The 26,794-nt window shown below is 43.9% G+C and overlaps 3 protein-coding genes and 1 non-coding gene across 4 annotated transcripts; 2 read left to right on the top strand and 2 right to left on the bottom strand.

Moving 5' to 3' along the window:
- Window positions 1-943: 943 nt before the first annotated feature.
- On the bottom strand, window positions 944-10,642 carry LOC111849265 (vascular cell adhesion protein 1). Its single transcript, XM_072704930.1, has 8 exons — window positions 10,514-10,642; window positions 8,110-8,370; window positions 7,543-7,893; window positions 5,187-5,546; window positions 3,563-3,823; window positions 2,996-3,346; window positions 1,977-2,258; window positions 944-1,816 (listed from the first exon to the last, which is right to left on the bottom strand). The coding sequence occupies exons 1-8, from the start codon at window positions 10,554-10,556 to the stop codon at window positions 1,650-1,652; spliced, it is 2,076 nt and encodes a 691-aa protein (XP_072561031.1). The 5' UTR covers window positions 10,557-10,642; the 3' UTR covers window positions 944-1,649.
- Window positions 10,643-10,768: 126 nt separating this feature from the next.
- angptl6 (angiopoietin-like 6) lies at window positions 10,769-18,703 on the bottom strand. The gene is made up of 9 exons (XM_023821985.2): window positions 18,647-18,703; window positions 17,325-17,573; window positions 17,073-17,183; window positions 16,126-16,691; window positions 15,236-15,373; window positions 14,875-15,022; window positions 12,960-13,153; window positions 11,729-11,999; window positions 10,769-11,586 (listed from the first exon to the last, which is right to left on the bottom strand). The coding sequence occupies exons 4-9, from the start codon at window positions 16,609-16,611 to the stop codon at window positions 11,402-11,404; spliced, it is 1,422 nt and encodes a 473-aa protein (XP_023677753.1). The 5' UTR covers window positions 16,612-16,691; window positions 17,073-17,183; window positions 17,325-17,573; window positions 18,647-18,703; the 3' UTR covers window positions 10,769-11,401.
- Window positions 18,704-18,975: 272 nt separating this feature from the next.
- ppan (peter pan homolog) lies at window positions 18,976-23,659 on the top strand. The gene is made up of 12 exons (XM_023821719.2): window positions 18,976-19,176; window positions 19,606-19,776; window positions 19,880-19,981; window positions 20,118-20,168; window positions 20,280-20,450; window positions 20,900-20,976; window positions 21,214-21,321; window positions 21,747-21,870; window positions 22,322-22,400; window positions 22,507-22,636; window positions 22,749-22,909; window positions 22,991-23,659. Exons 1-12 carry the CDS (start codon window positions 19,162-19,164, stop codon window positions 23,332-23,334), a joined length of 1,533 nt encoding a protein of 510 aa, XP_023677487.1. The 5' UTR covers window positions 18,976-19,161; the 3' UTR covers window positions 23,335-23,659.
- Window positions 21,058-21,134, top strand: LOC111849370 (small nucleolar RNA U105B). Its single transcript, XR_002839506.1, has one exon. It is a non-coding gene; the product is annotated as a small nucleolar RNA U105B (small nucleolar RNA).
- Window positions 23,660-26,794: the final 3,135 nt, after the last annotated feature.

Raw genomic sequence — 26,794 nt, 5'->3', positions numbered from 1 at the left:
ATTGAATGTTACCAAATCTGGCCTGTATGAGCACCAGAGTCAAAGTTAAATCCAGAGCAGCTTCCAGTGGCAGCAGTGAGTGGCTCTGTGAGCTAAGCCTCTGTGCCTGAGATCCAAAAGTTGCTGGTTCAAGCCTCAGCAGAGAACACTGCACATTAGGTGGTCCTGCACTGTGATCTCCAAGGGCCCACAGATATGCAGACATTCCACCAGGGGCGGGACTTGAACCAGGGACCTCCTGCTCACGAGCACAGAGACTTAACCCACAGAGCCAGACACCAGCCACATAAGAGAAGAGAAGATTCAGGAGCAGAATTGGTTGGTGGGCAGTCTAGAAAAAATGAGTCTCAACCACATTTAACAAAGAAACATGCTTCATTTACACAAGTACATGTACATTGGAATGCTTCTCTTCACCACCATCATCTCACCCTTCATAGCTTGGAGATCACAGTGCAGGGCCACCTAACCTGCAACATTCTCTACTGAGGCCAGGGCTTGAAGCAGCCCAGAGAGCCACTCACTGCTCCCACTGGAAACTGCTCTGAATTTTACTTTGACTCTGGTGCTCATACAGGCCAAATTTGGTAACATTCAATGTAAATCTGGTCCATATGTGGCCCTTATCTGTTTCAAATCCAGGAAGCGGATCCGGACCAGTATTGGTGTTCTACAACACTGTGCCCTTAGTAATCATTACACCATGTTGTCTCTTCCTGTGTATCCATGTAGGAAGGTGTTGGGACAGGGCTGACTGTAGAGGATCATGACCCAGAGCTTGGACACAGCAGAGATCTGGTGAAACATCTGAGACACCATCAATGAGAAATAAAACACCTTTTGATACTAAACTGGTAAGCAAGCAGTAGATTAGAAATTGGTGTAATTTGTTATAAATATTACTTTGTTGTTTTGTGTAATAAACAACAGCTAAAAAATATAATTTTGTTTTGCATTTGCTTCATTGTATATTACATAGAGTACAGATTCATAAGCTCACAGCCTTACCTAACTAATCTGGTACTGCTCTGTGTACAACAGTGCTTTCTGGTGTAAATGCTCGTCTGCTTACAACCCTAGCAGACAATAACAAGAAATAGCAATTTCCAGCCTGTACAATGTCACATTTGACAGCAATCAACAAAATTATCTTACAATGACACTTTATAATTCAAATGGGTTAATTATAGTTCGAATAATATTTTTTTTCATCATATTTGAATGAATGTTCGAATATCGATTAAAAAGTGACAGCCCTAATGGATATGCACAGTCAGTTCAACACTACTTAAAAATGCTCTGTTATTCTGTTTTTTTGCACATAAAAATACCATTCCCTTCATCTTCCCCCGGTATCACTTCCTCTGGGTTGCCAGCTCTGACACATTTGGCGTGACACTCATGCTTTCAGACTCTCACGCTCACTCAAGAAATCTTACGGAAAATCTGTATTATTCCATTGTAGGCCTAAAATTAGCTAGTTTGCAAACTCTACAGACTATTTACAATGTAATAAAACTATAACATTGATTTAAATAGGTGTGTGGGCTTGTCTCGAATTGAAAATCTCACGGCGGCCAGCTGATCAAACTTGGCAACCCTGCTTCTTCCGACTTCGGACTGTCTCCCAGGTGAGATCTCTGAAGAACTTAGTTCTGTGTCCCGTTAGCAGACAGACTCCTTGCTGCTCCATTTGTTTCTGTGATAATCGGCCGCATTATCATGAAGGAGTATGATCCTCTCTGGTTTTTCATTTTGCAAAAAATGACGATGACGATGATGATGATGATGATGACGACGACGAAGATGATGAAACCTGGGAGAGACGTAATGAGAAATTCAGACATTAGAAAGAGTTGTGTCTTGTCATATTAAATTAGTATTAAAAAGCAGCAAAAACCAAGTGTTTTGGGGACCAAGGTACAAAGAACAAGTTCGATGTACTTTGAAAAATTAATATAACAGAATGTATGTACCGACTATCATGTTGGTACTGGTCACGGTGACAAACACTGCTGCAGTGTCACTCCCCAGCCAGTTGGTGGCAGTGCAGTTGTAAAACCCTTCATTGGCAGATGAGGCTTCTGTGATGACAGTAGTTCTGTTGCCCCCAGAGCTGGTGACCCTCACATTCCCAGCATCTCTGTAGTTCCATCGGACCTGAGGAGGGGGGCTCCCCTCTGCGCTGCAGGACAGAGACACCGTCCCACCCTGGGGTACAGTGACATTTTTGTGCCCTACTTTGATCTTTGGTGGGTCTGGGGCATAAAAAACATAAACTAATATAAATATGAAGAGAAACAAATCTGTAACTGGAATAGTAAGACAGTGAGGTCGCTTCTTCATTCATTTAAAACATTGAGCAGATTGTGAAACACAGGAGTGTTTCGGAGTGTTTTGGATGGACAGCGTGGTCTGGGGACAAGCCCTGCTACCCAACCGTAACCAAACAGAAACTCAATCTGTATGTGTGTGAGGGAGAGAGCTGGGGAAACAGCAGACTGACTCCCTGCTGTCATGGGTACATGTTCAGGGTGGGGAGCAAACTGTGTTTGGATTGTGTCCAGTTCATACCCCCCTTCTCACCATGAAGGTGCCCAATAAATCTCCCCATTTAATCCTCGAAAATTTCTTATTGTCCCTTAATCAAAGTGGCCAAAATAAATCTTAGCACAGTTGTGGGGGGGGGGGGTGCACTGGACTGTAACCAAACAATTATACAGGCACACAGATCCCGGGACAAAAAGGACTGAAGGTGACTGGCCAGGAAGCCATATTCCTATAGGCACAGAGAGATGCTGCTGCTACAGACAGCCAGTGACAACAGATTAATACTGCAGGTATTTCAGGAAGAGACAGACAATTCTGACTCTCACGGTGACGTTACTGATATAGACTGTAATACTGTACTTAGATTCATACAGACAATGATAATTCACTCTGAATAAACTGTTCTAATGTTGGTGACACAGGCAGACTGAAGTTAAATACTCACAGTGCACAGTGATATTGAGGGGTATTGATTTCACTGCAAGGGGGGGTTGTGGTCCTTCTGGACCCAGGTGCAGTTCTGCCCAACAGCTGTACTCTGCTCCATCATCAGCTCTGCTGGGGGTGATCAGGAGGGTGGAGGACACATTCACAGGTGCCTTTTCACTGTCAGACTTTCCATCTTCTGTGACATAGTCTCTGTCTTCATGTACTAATATGTCCCCTTTGTACCACTTCACAGTGAGGTTCTGAACAGGAGCGATGTTCTGGATCTCACACTTCAGCTGGTACTGACTCCCCTCCACCATGGGGTCAGTAGAGTTCATAGAACTGACAGAAACATTGTCTGGGGGTTCTGTGAGGGAAAACGAGAAGCATTATTTCTCAAAAATAACTCACACATGAGACAGCTGTGCCTTATAGGAACAGAGACACACAGAGACATCCATGCCTTACAGTGAAATATTCTGCTGGGTTTTACTGATGTTTTAAGGTGATGCTCAGGTTGAATATTTCCCAGGTGTATGAGAGCTGACAGCTGCAGTAGCTCCATCAGAAGAGACACACTTACTGTACACAGTGACTGAGAGACGTTCTTTACATTGTTTTCCTGGACGGTTTGCATAGCACAGAGGCTTTAAGTCCCAGATTCTAAGACTTTCCACCCTCCAAGTGAGAAACTGGACACCAGGTGTAATAGGTACGTCATCTACTGGAGCTGCCCAGCCCATCCCACTGTGATTTGTGGACACTGTGCAGTTCACTGATACTGGGTCTCCATGTCTCACCACCACTCTGGGAGGATGGAGCTCAAGACAGCCATCAGCAGCAGCTGCAAAAGCAAAACATGGAGATTTAATTAAACTATTTTTAAAAAGTTATTTCAGCATGTTTGGTGATATTGTTTCTCCATATCTCAAAAGTATTTTTCTTCTCTGTATTGCAGGGCACCACCTCATTGTTTGGTATAAAGCCAAAAAATGTAAGATTTTTTAATTACTGCAAGTTCCCTGATTTGGTGTCTTCATATATCACTACTGTTGTGGAAGAGATTAGCTAGCTGGGGTAAATCCTGCACATATGGAATATGCTGAGGGAAGCGCAGTCAAGGCTGGGAAGAAGTTAAGAGAGACCTGCACTGCCGAAGGTGCATAGAAATCCTTCAAGAAGCAACTTCCCAAACAGAAAAACAGAAGCACGTCCAGTGAGACTGTTAAATTCTGAAATCAATAAATGCTTCCATCTGGTGTAACTCCAAGGCCACGGATTAAGGAGAAGATATGTATTGGTATCCTAGCAACACGATGCCGATAGTACTGTAAGATTATTGTAGTAGAACGTGTTACGTTTATTGACTTATCTATTTATTTGCAATTCTAATATTGTTTAGAATCTGCCATTTGTGTGTAAGTTTACCTATTTGAAATTGGAGGAATATGATTGGACAAGAGGAGTAAGACGGGATGCAGGAAGTAGAAAGTTTTAGGTAGATTGGCATTTTTTTTGAAAACCCATTCGACGTTTAATCTGCTTCTATCCCGGGCCGATTATTCGGAAGATACTCCAGCCGCCTGTTCGGTGAACCGACGACATACATACCACCCGGCCATCACCATGTTTCTTTATTTATTTCCTTTAAGAGCCGTTTGGATCATTTTGTGGTCTATTCTTCACACCGTTGACACATGTGCTCATTGCTCTCTATACCAGGCTGTGCTCTGACCGTAACATCCTAAATCTGCCTTTATATTCAATCGATCAAAGTTTACTCATCAAATAACTTTATATCATACAGCAGTGGATGCAAATAATGAAATGAGCTTTCCTGAGAGCTTGTTATATTAAAGTATTAAGTAATAAGTGAACAGAATTAAATAAGTAAATAGTAAAAGATAAAAGTAGAAGTGTGTAAAAATGTGGAAATTGTTCACACTCGCTGTCCTAACAGTCTGATCAGCAGTTGAGCAGCATCACTGCCTGACAGCAGAAGCTGTTTCGGACCCTGAGTGTCTGCAGCCCCAGGACAGATCAGACCGCTTCCTCTGACAGACGTCACTGTCAGGCAGAAGACATGCACTGTACTGAGATTAATAAGTGGATAACAGTTTTAATATCCAAAACTGACTTTTGCTTTTGACCCTCAATGGCTGTTTAAAAGCTGAAAAATCGAATGTGGGAAGTAATGTACAGTTTACCTGCCATTTGTGATCTTGTTGTGATGGGTGGGGTTCTGGTGCTGCTTACGGTGACAAACGCTGTTGTTGTGTCTGGTGGTGGTCTGGTGCTGGTCCTGGTCACGGTGACAAACACTGTTGCAGTGTCACTCCCCAGCCAGTTGGTGGCAGTGCAGTTGTAAACCCCTTCATTGGCAGATGAGGCTTCTGTGATGACAGCAGTGCTGTTGCCCCCAGAGCTGGTGACCCTCACATTCCCAGCATCTCTGTAGCTCCATTGGACCTGAGGAGGGGGTTTCCCCTCTGCGCTGCAGGACAGAGACACCGTCCCACCCTGGGGTACAGTCACACTGACGGTCCCTTCTTTGATTACTGGTGGGTCTAAGGACAGAAAAATAATCTAATATAAGGGCCCTACCACTGAATCTGTACCATTGCTGTCCCCATGACATTATAGGTATAAATATGCATGAAAAGTATCTTTATAATACAGGATATTATCAAGCAAAGTGTCCTCCACAATGTCCTCATTGCAAATTTAACATACATACCATAAAACATTAATGAGAACTACCTAGAACGCTGAAAAAAATATGTCACCTGTCCCTGCTCACTAATGCAACACTTCGCCATAAAATATGATTAAAAACCTTCAAAAATCTTTTTCCCTACTTATTTTGTATTGTTGTGTGACAGTATTTTCTGGTTATCCCTTAAATAAAATTTCCTTACTGAAAATCAATAATATGCTAGTTAAAATACACATTTTAGTGATGCCCCCAGGTTTTCACTCAGTCCTGTTATCCTGATACATTTCTGCCCCTAAAAACGTTTGGCACTTTCCCCAAATGACATGTTGGCCTGGAACTTGCATCATCTCAGTCGCCTGAAGACCACAAATAAACCCAAAATTAACTTCTCTGACTTTATTTCCTGTATTTTTGATGATATTGTAAGCATGTCTGAGGCAGTTGAACTCACCGTTCAGTCCTGTTTACCAAATTATTTCTTAGAATTTATTTATTTACTTATTTATTTGAAAAAAACCTTTTTGGTAAGTTACTTGAATGTAGAGTTATCATGCTATTAGCTTTGATGACATGTGGCTATGATTCACGAATTTGCCGATTTTATGCTGAAACTCAGTCCTGTTATTCTGTCCTGTTGCTCAAATAAAGAGAAAGGTACAACTTGCACACATATACAGTGCTGTGAAAAAGTATTTACTTATTTTTATGCATATTTGCCAGACTCTGAATGGCTCAAAAAACAAAAATAAGGTTTTGGACTGGCCTAGATAAAGTCCGGCCTGAAATCCAATTGAGATGCATGTTCATCCTCGAAAACCCTCCAATGTGGCCGAATTAAAACAATTCTGTAAAGAAGAGTGTGCCAAGATTCTTATACAGTGATGTGACAGAGTCATTGCTGGTTATTACATTTAGGGGGCAATTACTTTTTCACATAGGGCCAGGTAGATTTGGATAACTTTTTTACCTCAATAAATGAAATCATCATTTAAAAACTGCATTTTGTATTTACTCTAGTTATCTTTATCTGATATTAAAATTTGTTTGATGATCTGAAACGTGTTTTTTTCACACCCCTGTGTAGTAATTGTTTTTTTAACCACAAATATATATTTTTAGAACATGTAACCAATAATTTCTTTAAAATACACGCTATATTGAGAGGAACACAGAAGAACTACAGTAGATTAAATTATTTTTAAATAACATTTAAACAGTTGCTTGAGGTTTTGGTAACGTGACTGACGAAAATGCAACAATCATCCATTTAAAAACCTTGAAAACATGAAATAAAGTTACCTGAGACTGACACTTTTTGGTGAAGTTTTTAAATAGTTAAATATATTTGTTATTAGATTCAGTGTTGAAAAATATGAAAAAAGTACGTTTAGTTTTGAAGATTCGGTGAAAGAGAAACAAATCTGCTACTGGAATGTTAACACATAATGGGGACATTCCTCTACTGTTTAATAATTGTTCATCAGATACTTTTAAGCAAAGAGACCAAAATTACAGTTTGACAGTTTTAGCACAGTTGGGGGGGGTGCACTGGACTGTGACCAAACAATTATACAGGCACACAGATCCCGGGACAAAAAGGACTGAAAGTGACTGGCCAGGAAGCCATATTCCTATAGGCACAGAGAGATGCTGCTGCTACAGACAGCCAGTGATAACAGATTAATACTGCAGGTATTTCAGGAAGAGACAGACAATTCTGACTCTCACTGTGATGTTACTGATATAGACTGTAATACTGTACTTAGATTCATACAGACAATGATAATTCACTCTGAATAAACTGTTCTAATGTTGGTGACACAGGCAGACTGAAGTTAAATACTCACAGTGCACAGTGATATTGAGGGGTGTTGATTTCTCTTCAAGGGGGGGTTGTGGTCCTTCAGGTCCCAGGTCCAGTTCTGCCCCACAGCTGTACTCTGCTCCATCATCAGCTCTGCTGGGGGTGATCAGGAGGGTGGAGGACACACTCACAGGTTCCTTTTCTCTGTCAATGTTTCCATCTTCTGTGACATAGTCTCTGTCTCCATGTACTAATGTGTCCCCTTTGTACCACTTCACAGTGAGGTTCTGAACAGGAGCGATGTTCTGGATCTCACACTTCAGCTGGTACTGACTCCCCTCCACCATGAAGTCAGCAGAGTTCACAGAACTGACAGAAACACTGTCTGGGGGTTCTGTGAGGGAAAACGAGAAGCATTATTTCTCAAAAATAACTCACACATGAGACAGCTGTGCCTTATAGGAACAGAGACACATAGAGACATCCATGCCTTACAGTGAAATATTCTGCTGGGTTTTACTGATGTTTTAAGGTGATGCTCAGGTTGAATATTTCCCAGGTGTATGAGAGCTGACAGCTGCAGTAGCTCCATCAGAAGAGACATACTTACTGTACACAGTGACTGAGAGACGTTCCATACATTGAGCTTCTCCTGGACGGTTTGCAAAACACAGAGGCTTTATGTCCCAGATTCTCAGACTTTCCACCCTCCAAGTGAGAAACTGGACACCAGGTGTATTAGGTACGTCATCTACTGGAGCTGCCCAGCCCATCCCACCGTGATCTGCGGACACTGTGCAGTTCACTGATACTGGGTCTCCATGTCTCACCACCACTGTGGGAGGATGGAGCTCAAGACAGCCATCAGCAGCTGAAAACCAGAAAATGAACATTATAAAAAAGACATTAGGTTGCTATATCTCAATAGCAATCTTCTTTTTCACATCTGTCCTCATCACTGTGTGGTGGCAATAATACTGCCATCATTATCTTGGGTACAACTGTCATCATCAACTATGTTATCAGGCTGCACTGATGCATGATGCTTTTTAGCAGCAAGTGGAAGATGGTGACAGTTCAGTCCTCAGGTCAAACTCAATCTAGGTATTTACTACAGTAATTACTACAACTTCATTACTATGCAGCAGAGAGGAGACATGCTTGTTTGTTGACAATGGTTACAGTTTCCATAGTGACCGACTATCAGCCATATTGGGGACACATCATTCTCAGGAGCCCCACAAGTGGAGACAGAATGAGAATGAGACAGATTTGTGCATCTATATCCTTTATACAGTGGATTTATAGCATCCTAAGTGTGTTGGTTATTGAATTAAGGTGATCACATTTAAAACACAGAGTAACAGCTAGCATAAATTTTAACTGTAGGGAGAGTGTAAACAGAACTTCCTACAAGAAGAAATGGAAATTTAAATTTGTGCTTCTGGTTATAAAGCTGAACTGGCTAGAAACTGGTGACCATACTTTGCCACCAGAGGGCACTGCTGGGTTTGCGATGAGTTCCCTCTGTGGGAGTGAAAAGGCTGTGGAGTGTACTGTACAAAAGGTCAGAGTATTTATTTATAGTAATATATTCATATTAACACTTTTATACATCATGATATTTTGCCGGATCAACTCGGATTAGATACCAAGGGTACAACATCAGCCCTCTTTTATAGTGAAATAGCAACCTTGAGCTGCTGCACTGTACCCCACTGTCGCTACATCTATCCACCTCCTCTGTAATGGATTTCTGTCCCAGAGAATATACCCCAGCCTGGAAAGGGCTCCAGTGCCCCCCACCCCCAAACCACCCTGCTGAGAATTATTGGTTGGATGATCCTTCCATCCATTTTCTGTAACCACTTGCCCTATTCATGGTTATGGGGGGGTCAAGAGGCTATGGGTGCAAGACAGGAATCAACCTCACACACCATTCACAGATTCACACATTCCAGAAGTGTGAGGCAACAGTGCTAATCACTGCACCACTGCGCTGCCCCCAGACAGATGGGTAGATAGATGTACATTCAGCCACTTTAGTAGGTACCTCTCTCTACTACTAGGTAGGACGTCCTTTTAGCCCAGACCGCTTTTGCTTGTGGAGACGCCTTCCTGCACACCACTGTTATGCTGAGTGGTTCTTGTTTCACTTGTAACCTCCCTATTGGCGTTAAAGAGTCTCGCCATGACTGCCGCCGACTGGAGGGCGGATTTTTTATTTTTTATTATCTCCAGACCCTAACATACTTGGGTAATACTCGTAAGTCTTCTTATTTCGGGGCAGATACGGAGGTTATCGGTTCACACTGTACAGCAGAAAAGTGTGTTACTACTGTGCTCACACTCACCCCACCCAAAGTTCATATTTGAAGGCCAAGGGTTTCGCCTGCTAGCATTTCACCGAGGAGCCACCACCCATGGATCACCATGAATCTGTAAGGCTGATCATATCGTGGACGCTGCTCAGTCCCCAGATTCTGCTGGTGGTTCCTACTCGTGGCACTTGATAGCCACTCGATAGCCACGCGGCTCTCCCATCATTCAGTTTAGCCCGCTGGGGCTGATCTACCTCTGGAATGAGCTCAAAGGTACTCACATCCCGCACTTGCTTGGAATTCAGCACTTTTGGTATAACATTACAGGTCATAGATCCGGATTTACTATGGAAGTATCTTTGGTTTAAAATTGCAGTATCTGCAATACAATTTGAAGGATTTTAGGACGAGCTCCCTGCATCAATCAACAAAAAAACTGCCCCATCCTGTGCTGTCATTAATACATCAAGTCCAGGTTCCATTTTTTGACCTTTTTGGTCATATAATCCAGACTAATGCACAAGCAAGCCTTATATCAGACAAGGTAAACGTGGATGGGAAACAGAAAGTAATCGCTTACAGCCGGATGAAGCTGAAGAGGAAACACTCAACGAAGACATGAACCTTTCAAGAAAACGTGTTTCATCGCTGCAGGAAGCACAAAGACTCAAACACATGGATCTCCAGACTCACCGCTGCAGAGCACAAAGGTTATGAGAAGCAACAGCATCTTCATCTTGAACCAGCTGAAATGAGAACTCGGGCCGGCCAACGGTTTGAAAAATGCGTTTCAGGATGTGTGTGACGTCCGAAGGAAACCACAAGAAGGAAGGATAAGAAATTCTAGTTGAGCAGCATGCAGAAGGCAAAACTGTACACAATGTGCTACACAGAAAACATTTGTGGAAAACATTGACAGTTCAACGGGTGCCATTGGGTTATAGAAACTAGATGAACAGCATTGCTATAGAAAACCAAAACAAAGACCTAAGTCTTAGATTTTTTTTGACCATTTATTTATTACAATATAAAGAAATAAAAATACTGAAAAATCATTCATCCTGGGTTCATGTATCCATGTCCTTGCTTAGCTTTTTGCTTGGATCCTGCAGATCTTCACCTCCGTGACCCAACACTGATTTCAATTATTTCAACCTTTATGAGCCCCCCACACTGTGAAGGAGGACATGTTTTATTAGTACAATACATATATTTTTTAAATAATCCACATTCTACAGAATACAGGTCTAATTGTGATGAATGATTAACTGCAATCATTACTACTACTTGACTAGCTGTCTAATTATATATAGGCTATAAAGTATATTCTTTGGCAACCAAACCAAACCAAATTGCAATAGGGCATTTTAGAGATCTGCCCTATGATGAGGTCACATTGCTTGGTGAGAGATTGTCACTAGCCTCCCAAACCCAGCTATGACCAGCTCCATGGTGTAATACACTTGTATCGAATTTCCTGGCTAAATAGCCTCCTCCTTGGCTGAGCTGTGTCATCTCCATGGCGATGCTCCAATCATCTCCATGGCAACAAACAGCCACGCTTCAATCGGATTGGGCCGATCAGGTGGGCTTGATCATCATGGCGACTTTCTTCAGGGAGTAGGAGCCTCCGTGGAACTCGGCCCAGTAGACCCCGTCCTGGTAGCGGCTACGATAGTGGCCCCCCCGGTACCACACCCCATTGAGGTTGGAGTGGGCACACATGTGGTACCACCAGCCACCCTTTTGGTAATGAGCACAGTTACCTGCACGAGACAGAATAAGATGGGCCCCATTTTCCCAAGCAGCAGAGACGGTAAGTGAAAGCTGTCTGCATACATGGGAGCGCGAGAGCACAGCCCCCTCAGGACGGCTCAGAGACGGATACGTGAGCCTGTGAGTCCCCACCTGAATAGCCGTCTCTGTCACGGTCCAGGGTGGTGAAGGCTTTGTTGTTGTGCCAGGAGAGAGAGTCGCCGGCGGTGCCACGGTACTCGCCGATCCGCAAGCGGTACGAGTCGCTCTCGGGCTCCAGGCGGAAGCTGTCGTACTCGGCAAACACCTGCCGTCCCTGCCAGTCCTCCAGCACCACCCGCAGGCGGTAGACTGCCTGTGCGCTCAGCCAGTAGAGGTGCTCCAGACCCAGCCAGTACTCGCCGTCCAAATTGCCAAAGCCTTGCTGAAATGTCACATGACCACAGAGCCTGATCTGACACATCTTACTTTCTGAGCTACTTCCTGTGCGACATGTAGGAGGCTGGTGCTTCCCTACTGCTCCAGCTCTGTCGGCGCTTAAGGGAAGGCCGACTGCCCTATCCAGTGAAACATCCCCTGCCTGTGTTCTGAGAGAATGTCCCAGTTGTGGGCAGGAAGAGGGACTGTGCTTTACTTCTCTGTCCAGGGCTGGATTAACGCTTAGGCCGTCCTAGGCTATAGCTGAGGGCTCTGGCAAACATCAGAGCCCCGCACCCCCTTGGGGAAAATGGACCGGTTAGTTAAATGAGCAAATGAGTTTCCATGATGATGTCAGCCTAGGGCCCCTTTTTAAGCTCAATTCAATTCAATTCATATAGCACCTTTCATAACAGAGTCACCCTAAGACACATGACAAGAGTATGTCTTTCTTTCTTTTTCTTTCTTTCTTTCTTTTCTTTCTTTTTCTTTTTTTCTTTCTTTCTTTCTCTTTCTTTTTCTTTCTTTCTTGCTTCCCTTTTCTATATAAATAGGGCAATAATGGCAATCCATTTCTACCCCATTTATATAGGATGGCACATGCAGTATGAAAAAGGGAAGCAAGAAAGAAAGAAAGACAGGCAGATGTCAGGAGACTGAAAAACTCCCAAGTATGGTGGGAAAAAAATGCTGGTGGTCCAAGATCAACCCCCCCCCCACCCCACCCCCCAGCTATATAATAAAAGGCCATCTGAAGGATCAGTCCTTTGGGTTTAACTCTTACCTAAATGCACTTGCCGCCACATTGCTGCAGCTGAATATCAGACTAGGGGAAAACACCAGCACTCTGAACAGCAGATACTGAGCTAACAGTTCATAGCAATTATCATACACATAACCCTGAGATAACCCTGCTTGTTTTATAGGGAGTTACAACGCTGGGTTTCACTGAGGTTCCGGAACATACTTTGTACTGCTCCCAGGTTCTGAAGAAGTTGACCGATCCATCCTGCCTCCTCTGGATGACGGTCCAGCCACCATGGGCTTGGTTCTGTTCACACCAGGCTTGCAGCAGCCGGTTGGTGCGGAGTGGCTGAAGCAGGTAGATGGCACTGGTGAGCTGCCCCGAATCGAGAGCGTGCTGACAGTCCCGCCACGGACCTGCAGCGAGGCATATCATTTCCGCTCATTATCAAATTCACATTAGATTTAATTATATAGCCTGAAAGGTAAGGCAGCTTTTACACTCCAAGAAAACTGCTGTCAAGCAGCAAATATGGGTATTTAACTTCCTAAGAACCACTGGTAACAAATACAAGTTATTTGTGGAGCAAGACAACAAACCATCGTTAGGACCCAACATCAGAAAAGCTACTCAAATCAGAAGACCCTGAGGACTAAACTCCAACTAAACAACTTCCAAATAAAAGCATCCAGTGTTGCCAAGAGACTAGTCAATGAAGAGAGAGCAGGCCAGAGGTTGGATGAGTTAGCTGAGGTGTTACGGAAAAGACGAGTCTTCCAGTGTTTCTTGAATGTTGAGAGATTCTGCTGACTGGAGGTAATTTATTTCACCATTTCTGAACCATATATGAGAAACTCTTCTTTAGAATTACAGTAATCTTACTCATAAGCAGTTAGTCACTTCATAGTAGTCATAGATCGTAGAATTCTGGGTTACAGATTTTTGTGTGACTGTAACTAATTCCTAGTTCTGGTTATATTGCTATGATGGAAAACTGAAGCTGAATAGGATGGGTTTTGGGACCCTGGGGAGTCTGGCAGGTGACAGCCTCCTTGTGACTCCTACCTATTGGATTGTTTACCAATTAAAGCTCAGCCACAGCTTAAGAAAAATGTAACAGAAATGTAATCCAACAAACATGCACACACACCGAATTCCATTGTACCTGCTGTGCAAAATGACACTAAAAGCATCATATTCTTTTCTATTCTATTTTATTCCATTCTGTTCTGTTCTATTCTATTCTATTGTATTTACAAACATTACCATTATTTAAAAAATCTGAATTCCAGAAGTTATTGCACTGTTTTTGAATAGCACAGTGTTTAGTACAGTTTATCTACATTCAGTCATGAAGGACAATCTGCATGAAGGACAATCCGCACTGTCATTTAGCAGAGATTTACACATCACTCTCTTTTGTAGCTCTGCACGCATCAGTGTGTGTGCTGGCTGGGTGCTCTGGGGCTCCTCCTGTCTCCTCTAAGCTGCTGGCGATCTTCACTCACTGTTTAGGCATTTCCTAAGGAGGGCTTCCAGTGGCAGGTCACTGACACTCTGCGTCTGGTTTTGCTCTTTCGTGTGAGACCGCTTATCTTTCCTTGCTTTGTCCCTCCCTCACACACATGCCGATGTTTGGATTTCAGTGTTTTTTTTTGGGGATCTTCCCACCACTTTCCGCTTTAACGTGGAAAAACTCACAATGGTATCAAAAAAAAAAAAAAAAGATTTTTAAACACAAATGATATTTTGGTGAAAATAGCTCAGAGTGATCGGACCTAACAATGCTCATATTGCAGATATCTGTGAGCAGCTTTTCTTTAAATTTGTCTTCACGGTGATTGAAAAACCTTCACACGTGCACGCGCACACACACACACACGTTTGTAATTATATATTTGTGGGGACTCTCCATTCATTTCTATGGGAAAAACCAAAATCCCTACAAGGCGACCTTAACCCCTATCCCTAAACCTAACCCTAACCCTAACCCAGCCCTAACCATTTTTAGTGCTTTTATTGCACTCACAGATTTTTATAAACGAGTCCTTGCTAAGTAAAAATAACTAATTTTCATTACCTTTTTGGGGACATTCGCTGTAACATTACAGAGCTATAGTGGCAGACTGGCTTTCACCTGGACTCTTAGTGACGGGGAAGCTGGCGAGGGAGGCTTTTAGGGCAGGACTGGGTGTGATGGCAGCTGGGTCGTCCCTGGAGACACTCTGGTCCTTCTGGATGTCACTGTCCACCTTCTTTGTCTCTGGGCTCTCATTCCGGGGCCCCTGTCCAGATCAATCACAAAAACAAATGCAGATCTACAGCACAAAGCCACCAAAATCTGAAGAAAAACAGGGGTTCAGCATTTCCCTTAGAAAAAAAGAATTGATGAAGCTGCGAGAAAGGTTTGTCCTGGGAAGACAAGAAATGGATGGATAAATAAAAGGAGGAATAAACAATCATCCCAAAGCAGGCGTGGTTAGATCGCTGCCCCCTACCTGCTGGGGCAGGTCAGTGCTGTCCCTCTGGCATTGCTTCTCCAGGCGATTGATCAGTGCATTTTGGCTGCTCATCGCTGAGGTGAGAGTCTTGTAATTGTTTTCCAGCTCTCTGTAGCTGACTGTCAACTGCTGCACCTGCGGACAGTTAAAGGGAGGCAGGAGCTGGTGGCTTTGGACAGAAGATGGGGTGAAAGATGCTGGTTAGGGGATACGGGTAATGGAGAAAGAGCACATAGGTAAAGGCTATGAAAGAGGGGGGGGGCACTGTGGGTCTCTGTGGATCAGGGTGGGGGTGCAGGTTTATGAGAAGAGGTCCCTGGGCTATTTGAGTTGTCATTTTCTATGATCGTGTAGTTGGTGATGGGGGGGAGGTGACAGTAAAAGTTGCTGAGGGGTTGAAAATATATAGGCGCTCCTCAAGTTCTGATGGTCCGTGTTACGATATTTTGACTTTACGATGCGTAAATGTTTTTCACTTTTAGTACATTATATGGTAAATTACATGAGATGTTCAACACTAGAAATAGGCTTTGGGTTAATGACTTTAGGCCAATGTAAGTGACCTAAGCATGTTTAAGGTAGGCTAGGCTATGATGTTTGTTAGGTTAGGTGTACTGTATTAAAATGCATTTTCGCCTTGTGGTATTTCCGCCTTACAAATGGTTTATTGGAACGTAACCCCATTATAACCTGGGGAGAGGCTGCATTTTATTAAGGTTTGTTGAAACCCCTTTCTTGCCGGTGTCCCCTGGGCTTCAGCCTGGGTAAGCCTGTGCATTAAAGCGCATGAGGGATAGAGGATACAAGACAAAAGATGAAGGGAAACAAATATAAAAGAAGTGAAAGTGGAAATGCCAAGAGGGACGGGAGCTGGGTCTGCATCTGACCTGAGTGGTGGCATTGAGCAGCAGCTCCTGCAGCCGCTGCTGTGCCAGGGCCTGTTCCCCACTGTGGAGAACCTGCTGCAGCAGCTCTGCATTCAGCTGGGCGATGCGCGCATTCAGTCCGGCGTTCTCACCCCGCCAGCCCCGCACCTCCTGAGCCAGGCCGCTCTCGCGCCCCACCAGCGCCCGCACTTCCTCCAGCTGCCGCTGCTGGTAGGAGAGCTCCCCGCGCAGCGCCGCCACATCCGAGCTGTTGGCCACACCAGACTCGCCCCCCCGTGAGGTGATGCACAACGAGCCCGTCAGCCGCTGCTGCGGCACGACGACAGTGTAGGCGCAGCGGCCCGCCTTCGGCCCTGCCGGCCCAGGCTGCCGACTCTGCGTACCTTCCTCCCCGGGCACTGTGGGATCAATACTCTTCTGCCCACATGTTCCTCTCTGGACCAGGAGCACAGTCAGGAACAAGAGGGACAAAGTCCAAGTTTCCATTGACTTCCCAGCTGGCGTCCGATATTCTTCCCAGCATGCATCAGCCTTTGTTGGAAAGAGGAAGTAATCCTAAACAATATCTGACAACAGAGGTAAATTTACAATCATGCAGAACATAAATGAGTATTTAGATACATACATAATGCAAAGAACCAGTACGTATATACCACTGGTCTAATTCTGAGCTGTAGATGTTTGCTGATGTTTATTCTGTGAGGTAAACCCCAAAAATACTCTGGTGAGTGAGTTAATTAGCAGGTGTCTTCAGTCAACAAAAGTCAATCCAGCTGCAAACCACACAGTCAAAGCACTGTCAACACCATAAGATAAGCGTCTAACTGGCATCCACCACTATTTCTACACAAATATTCACGTACACTCACACAAATGCAGGCGGGAACTAAATGGATTGAATTTATGTTTTTAGATAACGGTGGATGCCTTTATCCAAAGCAACTTACATTTTAGACATTTTGCAGGACCAGTTGAGATTAAGCAATTTATTCCAAGGTACACTGCCCAAGGCTGTGCCTGAAACTTGAAGCGACAACCTTAATGACGAACCCACATTGCTGCGGGTCAAGAGAAAAAGCTGTGATAAAGCAGCGTATTTGGATGTTTCCTCTTTCACTTCCACAACCGAAACGGCAAAGAAATGTCACACCTCTCTCCTACTCTTATGGTGATGCTCACTACCGCCGCATATAACTCACCTTCGACAGGCACCCTGCTTCTGGCACTCAATCAGACACCCTGAGAAGGAGCCACACAGCCCCACGCTTTGCCCATACAGCTAACAGCACGCTGCACAGTAGCTTGTGGTCTAGTAGCTTGTGGTCTACCAGCTCCTCTTTCTAGTGACTGCGGCTGTTAAACTCGGCTGTGTCCTCTTGGAATTGTGACTCGACCAGATCTTCTGCTCAGCCTGGTCCACGTTCCGGAGCTGCGGCCCGTGACTCGAACTGGAAGGAGAAAGAGAGACAGGGGTCCTGTGATTCACAGGTTTTAAAGCAGCGAGACCTCCCTCCGTAGCCCCCCCCCTCCATCCCTCCCAGTTAAAGGACATGTAAACAAAGAGAAGCATAATTACAAGCCTCCCTTAGTGGTCCCATACTCCCTGCTTAGATGCTTCAAGCTGACCTGGTTCTTGCCCCTTTTAACTGGCCCCTTCATTGTGACCCCAATCTATGAATTACAGTTACAGTCTCTAAACTGCTTGATAGACGATTTAGAAGCCAAGTTGTAAATTGTCAGACACAATACATTTTAGTGTAGTTTGCGCTGTCACTTTAAGTATAGCCAGCACTTCCTGCACTATTTACCCAGTGCTGTGTAGTGTTTGTGTAGTGCTGTTTGTGTTCATTGTTTGTTTAATATGAAATAATTATTATGTTATATGATATTACATAGAAAATACTTGTAGTTCTCGTCCCTCTGTCTCTCCTCCCCATCAATTACTGATAATTGTACAAGAATGTTTTGCACTATGCAATTAATTACATGATGCTGTCTTTAGCAATGTAATGTCTGTCCCGTCATGAATGTTGCACCATGGGTCTCGGAGGAACATTATTTCGCTTCACTGTGTGCTGTACGTGGCTGAAATGACACTAAAGCTTTACTTAACTTCAGTTGACTAGATTAGGTAAGTTTGAAAGCAAAATACAGCTGCTCATCTACATCAGTCAGACTGAACAGCTCCCAGTCAAGATTCTGCATGACTATACAACTTTAAAGATATAAAGTGTTTGAACAATTGGAAAAGATGTTTACTGTAAATGAGAATTAAAAAATACATAAAACAAAATAAAATAACTAAGAAGACAAAGAATGGATGCTGCATCCAAGTTGGGCTGAGCGACAGATAATGGTGTATTTCTTGTGCGTGCGTGTGTGTGTGTGTGTGTGTGTGTGTGTGTGTGTGTGTGTGTGTGTGTGTGTTGATATTCTGGTGTTTGAGGCCAGTCTTGAGAGCACCAGCAATGCAGAATGAAAGCAGGGGATCTGTTTACATTGCAACAGCCTGACCTCTGACCTGTTCTCCGTGGGTTGGTATGTTGACCTCTTCATCCATCTCTAGAGATTCTGGACAGCATCACTGTTAGAGAACCTCCTTAACTGGGAGAGACCATCGCTAAAGATTCTTCAGTTTGGCAACATGCTGTTTATTAAAACAGTCTGGATGCAATCAACTAAGGCGTTGGCTGTTAAAAAATGGTGTTTTTAAGACAATTGTTCTGTGTTATAAATAGTTGAACATACAACGAATCATAAAAAGTACTGTATCGATGCTCTCTTCTAGTGAGCGCCACGACACTAGGTGGCAGTATGCACAACTATAGTTGCTTTTTTTTTACCTACATATTCACCAACGAGGGAGAGTGAAGCAAGTTCAGTGTAACCCGTAAGCCATGGTCTTACACGTGGTGATTCTTGGCCGGTATAGCAGCAAGATGTGACTGTTACGCTATCAAGTGTTTTAGGTGCATTAATATGCGGAAAGTAAATTATAATTATTTTTTCTTTTAAGATTTGTAATAAATCGATGCTATGGGGAAAACAAAGGTAAGATCTTTTTGTATTAGCTTTCAGCTTGCCAGTCACGTAGGTTGGCGTCAAACTCTTTATGGCGTTTAGACTAGAACAAACGTAAAAAGTTGTGAATATGTTTCTATGTTAACCGATGTTCGTGCTATTGCAATTAATGTTAAGTATGTTTTAATTGTGGCCTAGCCGCAGTCGGCGTGTTACATTAGCCAACTGGCGAACGGCGTGATCGGTGGACGTGATAGCGAATTAACCCTATTTGGGGATTCGGGAATGGGGGGGAAAAAAATCTACAGAGCTTTGAACTGCTTTGAACCACTTTCCGGATCCTCATGAACGCATGCAGATTACTGTGGATAGACTATAAATTTCACCACTTTAAGGCAAACAGTCCAAGTATAGTTTAAAATGAGAGAAATATATCCGTCTTATTCGCCTTATCACTAGACGAAAAACCAGAAGAAGTCGCGTCTAAACGCGATCCGCCAAGGGGAGGAGGACTTCGGCAAGGTACCGCACTCCTTCGTGTTCCACCGCGGACAGATCGGCAAGAATGCAGGCCAGCTAGTCACGGACATGCGGCATGTGATGGAGCCTTTCACCGCCGAGAATCTGAAGGTCGGCTCCGCTCGTTGATCCATTGGGGAAAAAACGACGCATAATTCGCTATCTTAGCGCTCCGGTCTCGGTGTATTAATGGCACGCACGTGTTGCTTTGTAGGTGCGGAAGAAGAATGTCCTGAAAGATTTTGCAGCGGTTGCGGGACCACTGGGAGTGACCCATTTCATGATCTTCACCAAAACTCCCAGTAGCATCAATATGGTAAGTTGGTATATCCTTCCAGGACAGCATGATCGCTAGCTCTGACACATGTTTTCTGACAGTAATTACCTGTCATCCCAACCTAAGAACCTCTTCTAGTGACAGAATAGTAACAGAAATCTCTTGCCCTCTCCAGCGGTTGGCCCGGCTCCCCAAAGGACCCACGATGTACTTTAAACTACTGAAGGTGTGTATCTGTGGAGGACTCGCTGGGAAATTACACTGAAGTTTAACCATGTAGGTATAGTCTGATTTCTTCCACACGTCTCATGTCTTGATTTCGCTTTGTGTCTCTCAGTACACCCTTGTCAAAGACATCGTCTCATCGCTGAAGAGACACAGAATGCACCAACAGCAGTTCACTCATCACCCGCTGCTGGTGCTGAACAACTTCGGCTCGACGGGCATGCAAGTCAAGCTGATGGCCACCATGTTCCAGAACATGTTCCCTTCCATCAGTGTGCACAAAGTGAGTTGGGAGTGAGCTGGCAGTGGAATGTTTGGAAGCTTCTGGAAGAGAGTTCAACCATGATGATTGTATAGTCTGCTGAGATTATCTGTGATCTTATTGATGGGAAATAATCTGATCTTGAATTCTCTTCCGGCTCCTATGTAAGATACACATGAATTGTCATGCAGTCTGGTACTAGTGAATCCCTGAAACTGGACATTTGTGGCCCTATATATTTTTATTTTATTTTTTTTTTGGGCAAACTTTTAGGGGGGTGATTTTTGTGACTGACAGCAACTTAACTTTGATAGTTGCTGTCGTATTTGCTGCAAGCAAAGCGCCTTCCTTGGTCGAACTGCATGACAGCCATTTAAACCCACATTCACATCCGCGTCTGCAAATTGACATTCGCTCCACCCAACAGCCGGTGACCAGTAACTTTCGTTGCGTCTTGTTTCTGATTCCAGGTGAACCTCAACTCCATAAAGAGATGCGTGTTGCTGAATTATGACCCGCTGTCAGAAGAGATAGAATTCCGTCATTAGTAAGTAAGATTCCTTTTCTGGAGTTTGCTTAACCTAGATACTTTAAAAAAATAATAATAATAGCTTAAGCGGTAGCTAATCGAGGTGCAGGTGATGACAATGTGATCGATGACTGACGGTGATTCATTATCAAAGTAAACGCCCTGATGCACCCAGACTCCAGAGTGCAGGCTGTGTTTGCCGGTAGGTGGCCCTTGGGGAAACGCAGGCTCACTCTGCACGTTCTCTGCCCACAGTAGCCTGAAGGTGGTGCCCGTGGGAATGAGTCGCGGGGTGAAGAAGCTGATGCAGGAACGCTTCCCCAACATGAGCCGCTTCGATGACATCAGCGAGCTGCTCATGAAGTGAGAGGCCGCAGTGTACTTTGGTTAAAGGGAAACCACAGCTAACAATGAAAATGCCATCTGGGGCGGGGTCCTTAACAACTATAACACTAAACTTTACACGCAGTTCTTTTTGGAGCTCTATTCCTCTTTAGGAACATAGCCAGTGAGCAGTGCAGACTTAGCAGTTAAAGGGAGTAATTTAAGTATGAATGAATGCGTGCAAGCAAGGATGTGTGGCACCAAACCCTTTCTTCCCCCCCCAGTTGTTAGACTAAATCTGACTACTTTCAGGATGCAGATGATGCCAGTTCATTACCTTGATTTTTTTCCAGTGATGTTTCAAAGTAAACGCTCTGATGCATCCAGTGGCGCGCCGACACTTGGCGTGCGTCGTGGCTCCGCACGAGCTCTCATGCTGTTCCGATGCTTCGCTTTTGCCGTAGGGGAGCCAACCTGTCTGAGAGTGAAGCGGAGCAGGACGGGGATCACAATATCACCGAGCTGCCCCAGGCGTACTCTGGCCGGGGCAACATGTGCTCGCAGCAGAGTGCAGTGCGGCTGACGGAGGTAAATGTCTCGTCTCGTACGGGAACAGGCTGGGACCCAAGTGATGAAGCAATGCTTACTGAATGCCATGATGCAGTTCATAAAGTAAACGCTTTCTGATGTGCCCAGTCAAGTATTCTTGTGCCTAAATGTGTTTGCCTGTAGTGAATAGGGTTGCAAAATTCTGGGAATTTTCAAAGTTGGAAACTTTCCATGGGAATTAACTGGAAAGTTGCTAAATTTGCATGTTAGCTTATAACGGGGGAATAAATGCACTGCTTATCCTGCTTACTGTATTCAGTGTTGCATGATTCATACAGTTTGCTTTATTGCTGTATCTGACAACTCGCACAGAGTTCAATATTTCCAAAATTGCCCAGTTTTATATCCTATGGAAAGTTTCCAGAAAATTTCCACCCCTTTGCAACCATAGTAGTGAGATGGGAAGTTCACGTAGCTTTTATTGTTGCAGATTGGCCCCAGGATGACAATGAAGCTAGTGAAGATTGAGGAGGGCATGGGGGCAGGGAATGTTCTTTATCACTCTTTCAGTAAGTAAAATCTGACTCTCTTGTCATGCTAGCAGAGCGAGCGCTGACTGGTGAAGGGTGTAGCGATTCTGTGGTGAGTGAGTCTCTCTTTCTGTCCTTTCTACAGTCCAAAAGAGTGAGGAGGACATTCGAGAGATATTGAAGAGGAAGGAGGCACAGTTGAAGCTGAAGCAGGAGCGCAAGAAAAAGCAGGAGCAGAACATTCTTCATAAGAAGGAGAAACGGGAGGAGAACAAGTACGTATGTGGCCTGTGACACCGCAGTAGAAGAGGCATCGTGTGTGAGTGAGTGAGTGAATATTGTCGTTGTTTTTCCACGACCTGGAGTGGTTTTGTGTTTTCCCAACAGGAAGAAGAGCCTGGCAGGTATTAAAAGGAAGCACCAGGATCAGGAGGGAGCTACAGACAGTGAAGTGGAAGATCCTGGGCAGCAGGATGACCAGGCTGCGGCTGAGTCGGAGGATGAGGCAGAGTACTACAGACAGGCTGTAGGGGAGGAGCCAGATGAAGGTAAGTAGGGTTACCCGCATTCCTGGTCTCTTACTGCGCTCGCTGCTGCGTTCTAAAGCGTAAGACCTTTTGTTTCCGCAGGTATGTTCCCCATGGCCAAAAAGAAGCAGAATGCGGACAAGTCTTTGAGGCCTTTTAAGAAGAGGAAGATGTCAGTGGGCAAAGACTCTGGCCAAGGGGGGGCGCCCAAACGGGGAAGGAGAGCTGGGGGAGGCCCCAGCCCCAAACGCTCTAGTAGGCCTGGTACTAAGGCCCGCCCACAGAACCAAGACAGAAAACAGAGCAAAAAAGGTGTTAAGAACTTTGGCGTGAAAAAGGGAGAAAGGGGCCTGAAGCTGAAAAGACAGAACGGCAATCCTAGGCCTGGGTTTAAGAAAGGGGGAAAACAGGGGTTTAGACAGAAGAAAGGGAAAGGAAGACCGTGAGCCTGTATTAGACCTGACTGCTGAGTGCTGTACAGAGGGACTGTCTCTCAGGTCTTGGGCCCAGCAAAGATGGGGCTTGCCCTCTGTCCCCGCCCACATGGCCTCTGTCCCCGCCCACATGGCCTCTGTCCCCGCCCACATGGCCTCTGTCCCCGCCCACACGGCCTGTTAGTGGGGTGGAGAAGCTCAATGGTGCCCCGTTCTTGAGTTTAATGGCTACCTTAGTGATGGTCTTGAATTTGGATGCCCATCGACTAAAAATACTTTTGTACCATAAAAATCTGTTTCTACATTCAAATTTAATAAATGTATTTAAATTGTTTGACACCTGATTTTTATTATTGTTGTGGCTTTAATAAAACTTAAAGGTCTGCTCCTGATAGCATATGAACTGCATAAAGGATTATTTTGCATATGTTTAAATGCTTTTGATGTATTACTATTTTATGATCATGTACAAATAAGCATTGTATGTAACTATATGAATTGGCTAAATTTAATATTCTAATGTATAGAACATAAAAAATGTATATAATATGCATATCTACAATATATATATTTAGAAATTACTGGAGTTGGTATTAGCTCTACTGACCCTATTACGGTGTGTGTACATCAGTACACCAGTGGAGGGGGTGTTTGTCGTAACTGGCATTGTCTAGTCCAGTGGTGTACAACTGGTTTATCCTTGGGATCCAGTTTTTAAATGATGAGATATGGCTTATGAACTAGAGCTGGAGTAAAATGGTGTAATTCATATGGGGTCATTCTAGCCCAATATTTTAGATTATCTTATGACATTTGGTTAAGTTCTTCTCAGAGTATTTAAGCCATCTAACCTGAAATAATCAAATTTAATATTTTCATTAATTCATTAGACACAATGAGTTAATCCATAGGCCGTGGCCCAAGAACTGGCCTCCAAATAAAACCATGAATACAGATTTCATTAATACTGCCAAACTGCATGGCTTACACATAAATAAACTATCCTATGAGATAATCCATTAATGCAGAAATAAATTGGACTTAAAGTTTTATTTATATGCCACTTGGATAAATATCTCTGGAGGACAAGATAGCAATTATCTCGTAATGCAATATTTGATGCTCTTCAGTAGGACAAATACCACGTCTTCAAGGTTAGAACCCATTCAAGACATTGCAGATGAATACTTCTGCATTTAAACACATCTGTAGGAATTTCAGCCTAAGAACAAGGGGAAGTAGAGTCTTGGGCGTATGTTACATCCCATAAATGTATCAGGGTTTCTTCCAGCTTCTTTTACATAGATCTCTTTGATCATGTAGTTCAGCTTCATCATGCTGACACTGCTTTGCTGTACGGGTTGCTGGTTCTACTGCCCCCCTGCTGTTTCTTTGATTTCTTCTTTAGGGAACCTCCCTTTGTTTCTTTTCAGCCCTTTTTTTTTTGCTTCTTGTTTTGTTTTCCTTTTCTCATTCTGAATGGAGGAGTGTTACATTTATGCAGCGCTTTACAGAACCAATGGGGAGCCACTTCAACCACCACCACTGTGTATCACCCACCTGGATCATGCGACGGCAGCCATTCTGCGCCAGTGCTCACCACATAGTAGCTAATTAGGGGGTGATTAGGAGGCCAGGTTTGACAAGGTCACAGCCGGCAATTTTAACATCGGGATATCACCCATGCTCTTTTGAATCCATCCATTTACTGAAAGTACTTGTCCTATTCAGGGTCAGGGGGGGTCTGTAGCCTATCCCAGGGGCTACAGATGCAAAGCAGGGAACAACCCAGGATGGGGCGCCAACCCATTGCAGGGCACAGTCACACACCATTCACTCACAGATGCACACCTAGGTAACCTTTGGTAACTCCAATTAGCTTCAGCATGTTTTTGGACTGTATGAGGAGATCAGAGCAGATGGAGCCCATTACAGCCCAGGGAGAACATGCAAACTCCAAACATATGGAACCCTGGCAGAGACTGTAACCCAGATCCCAGAAGCTTGCATAGATCACCTACATTTCTGAAGGATCTAGAGGCATACTGGTCTAATCAACAAATTTTGTGAGGGCTGTTTTGCAGTTTCAGGGTGTTGATTGTTTTTCATACAAATCAAACCAGTAGTCTGCCAGTTTCCTTGTCACCACTGTTGCTCAGTTTCCTGGATGTTGTTCAGGGGTTCCCTCGGACAGGATGAGGTGATGCTGCTTAAATACAAGAAACCAGTCCACACATGGATGTCATCTTTGATGGGAGTTTCAGTTTTGATTTCCAGTGTAGTTTCCAATGGTCATACAAAGTTCATCTCTCCTCATCCCAAAGCCCCACTTTAAGGATAAGGCTGTGGGGGCCCCAAACCTAAGGACTGTATGGAGGATACCCCTTGCAGTTTCTCTTGGCGAGTAGAACGGTCAACTCCAAAAACTGCTATTTTTTTGTCCCGGCTCCCTTGTTTTGCTCTGCATGTACAGCTTTCTCTATGTCTTTTTGGGAATAACACCTTACGTCTTTATTTCTCATACTTTCTGGGCATCTTGAACCTGAAAAATTCATACAGCAACGTTCGTTGAATATTTATTCTGCAGTCCAAATGTTATCTGCAACTAATTAAAAGGTTCCAATACCACAGCACTGACTTTGAAAGCGCTAAAATTACGTCATGAGACTGTGCTTATACTTTTGGAGTATGAAAGATAATTGACCAGAAATACATACTTTGAAAAAGGTCTACTGGTAGATTTTTCCAGATGTCTTCCCTTTCTCTTCATCTTTTCTTCACTTTGTCTTCATCTGCACACTTTCTCTTGTCCAGTTCAGATACTTAAATGGCTTTATTGATCCACTTCCATTGTTTCTTCATGTTATATTTTTAGAATTTGTAGAAAACAGGCTAGGGGACAGAATTAACCCCAGGGGTAGAATCCATCTTACCCCATAAAGTGAAATAAAAAAACAACAACATAAACTACTGACATTTAAGTGTTTGTGCTGAGGACGTGAATATAAAAACAAATCATGTTCTTCTTCATAGCTTTGTGGTTACAGCACAGGGAGCCAATGTGCAGCATCCCTGGAGATGTGGTGGATTAAAGGCCTTGCTCAAGGGCCCAGAGTGATGTGACTGCTCTGCTGAAGCTGGGGCGTGGACTAACAACCTTCCAAACAAGGCCCAGAGACTGCAGCTTGCTGAGCCACTCACCGCATATGGTTATAGAGTTCTGCCACATGCTTGCTTCTACTTGTTTACTTTTACAAGCTTTGTAAATATAAATGTGTCATTAACACAACTGAAATCTCCAAGCAAGTTTTTTTTACACTATGTTGCTAGTTGCTAATAAAATCCATAGTGTTGGGGAAGTTACTCGCGAAAGTAATCCATTACAGACATATTCAGATCCAGAAAGTACAAATCCAGACCAAGGTTTTGTTTTAACCGACCAGTTGAGAACTCAATTGGTTGGACCGCCCGT

The sequence above is a fragment of the Paramormyrops kingsleyae genome, chromosome 22 (genome assembly GCF_048594095.1).
Source record: "Paramormyrops kingsleyae isolate MSU_618 chromosome 22, PKINGS_0.4, whole genome shotgun sequence".
NCBI classification, from domain to species: Eukaryota; Metazoa; Chordata; class Actinopteri; order Osteoglossiformes; family Mormyridae; genus Paramormyrops; species Paramormyrops kingsleyae.
This window is presented reverse-complemented; position numbering and strand designations above follow the sequence as displayed.

What these genes read in the sequence shown, in the direction of transcription:
- angptl6 (XM_023821985.2), bottom strand. Translation starts at nt 16,611, where the DNA reads ATGGAAACTTGGACTTTGTCCCTCTTGTTCCTGACTGTGCTCCTGGTC. An exon ending in GAACCTGGGAGCAGTACAAA is followed by an intron (nt 12,000 to 12,959) that starts GTATGTTCCGGA and finishes GTGACATTTCAG; the next exon opens with CAAGGCTTTGGCAATTTGGA. An exon ending in TGACAGAGACGGCTATTCAG is followed by an intron (nt 11,587 to 11,728) that starts GTGGGGACTCAC and finishes TGTCTCGTGCAG; the next exon opens with GTAACTGTGCTCATTACCAA.
- LOC111849265 (XM_072704930.1), bottom strand. Translation starts at nt 10,556, where the DNA reads ATGAAGATGCTGTTGCTTCTCATAACCTTTGTGCTCTGCAGCG. An exon ending in TCTCTCAGTCACTGTGTACA is followed by an intron (nt 7,894 to 8,109) that starts GTAAGTATGTCT and finishes TTTCCCTCACAG; the next exon opens with AACCCCCAGACAGTGTTTCT. An exon ending in CCTCAATATCACTGTGCACT is followed by an intron (nt 2,259 to 2,995) that starts GTGAGTATTTAA and finishes TTTATGCCCCAG; the next exon opens with ACCCACCAAAGATCAAAGTA.
- ppan (XM_023821719.2), top strand. An exon ending in TGTACTTTAAACTACTGAAG is followed by an intron (nt 20,169 to 20,279) that starts GTGTGTATCTGT and finishes TGTGTCTCTCAG; the next exon opens with TACACCCTTGTCAAAGACAT. An exon ending in TGTTCTTTATCACTCTTTCA is followed by an intron (nt 22,401 to 22,506) that starts GTAAGTAAAATC and finishes TCCTTTCTACAG; the next exon opens with TCCAAAAGAGTGAGGAGGAC.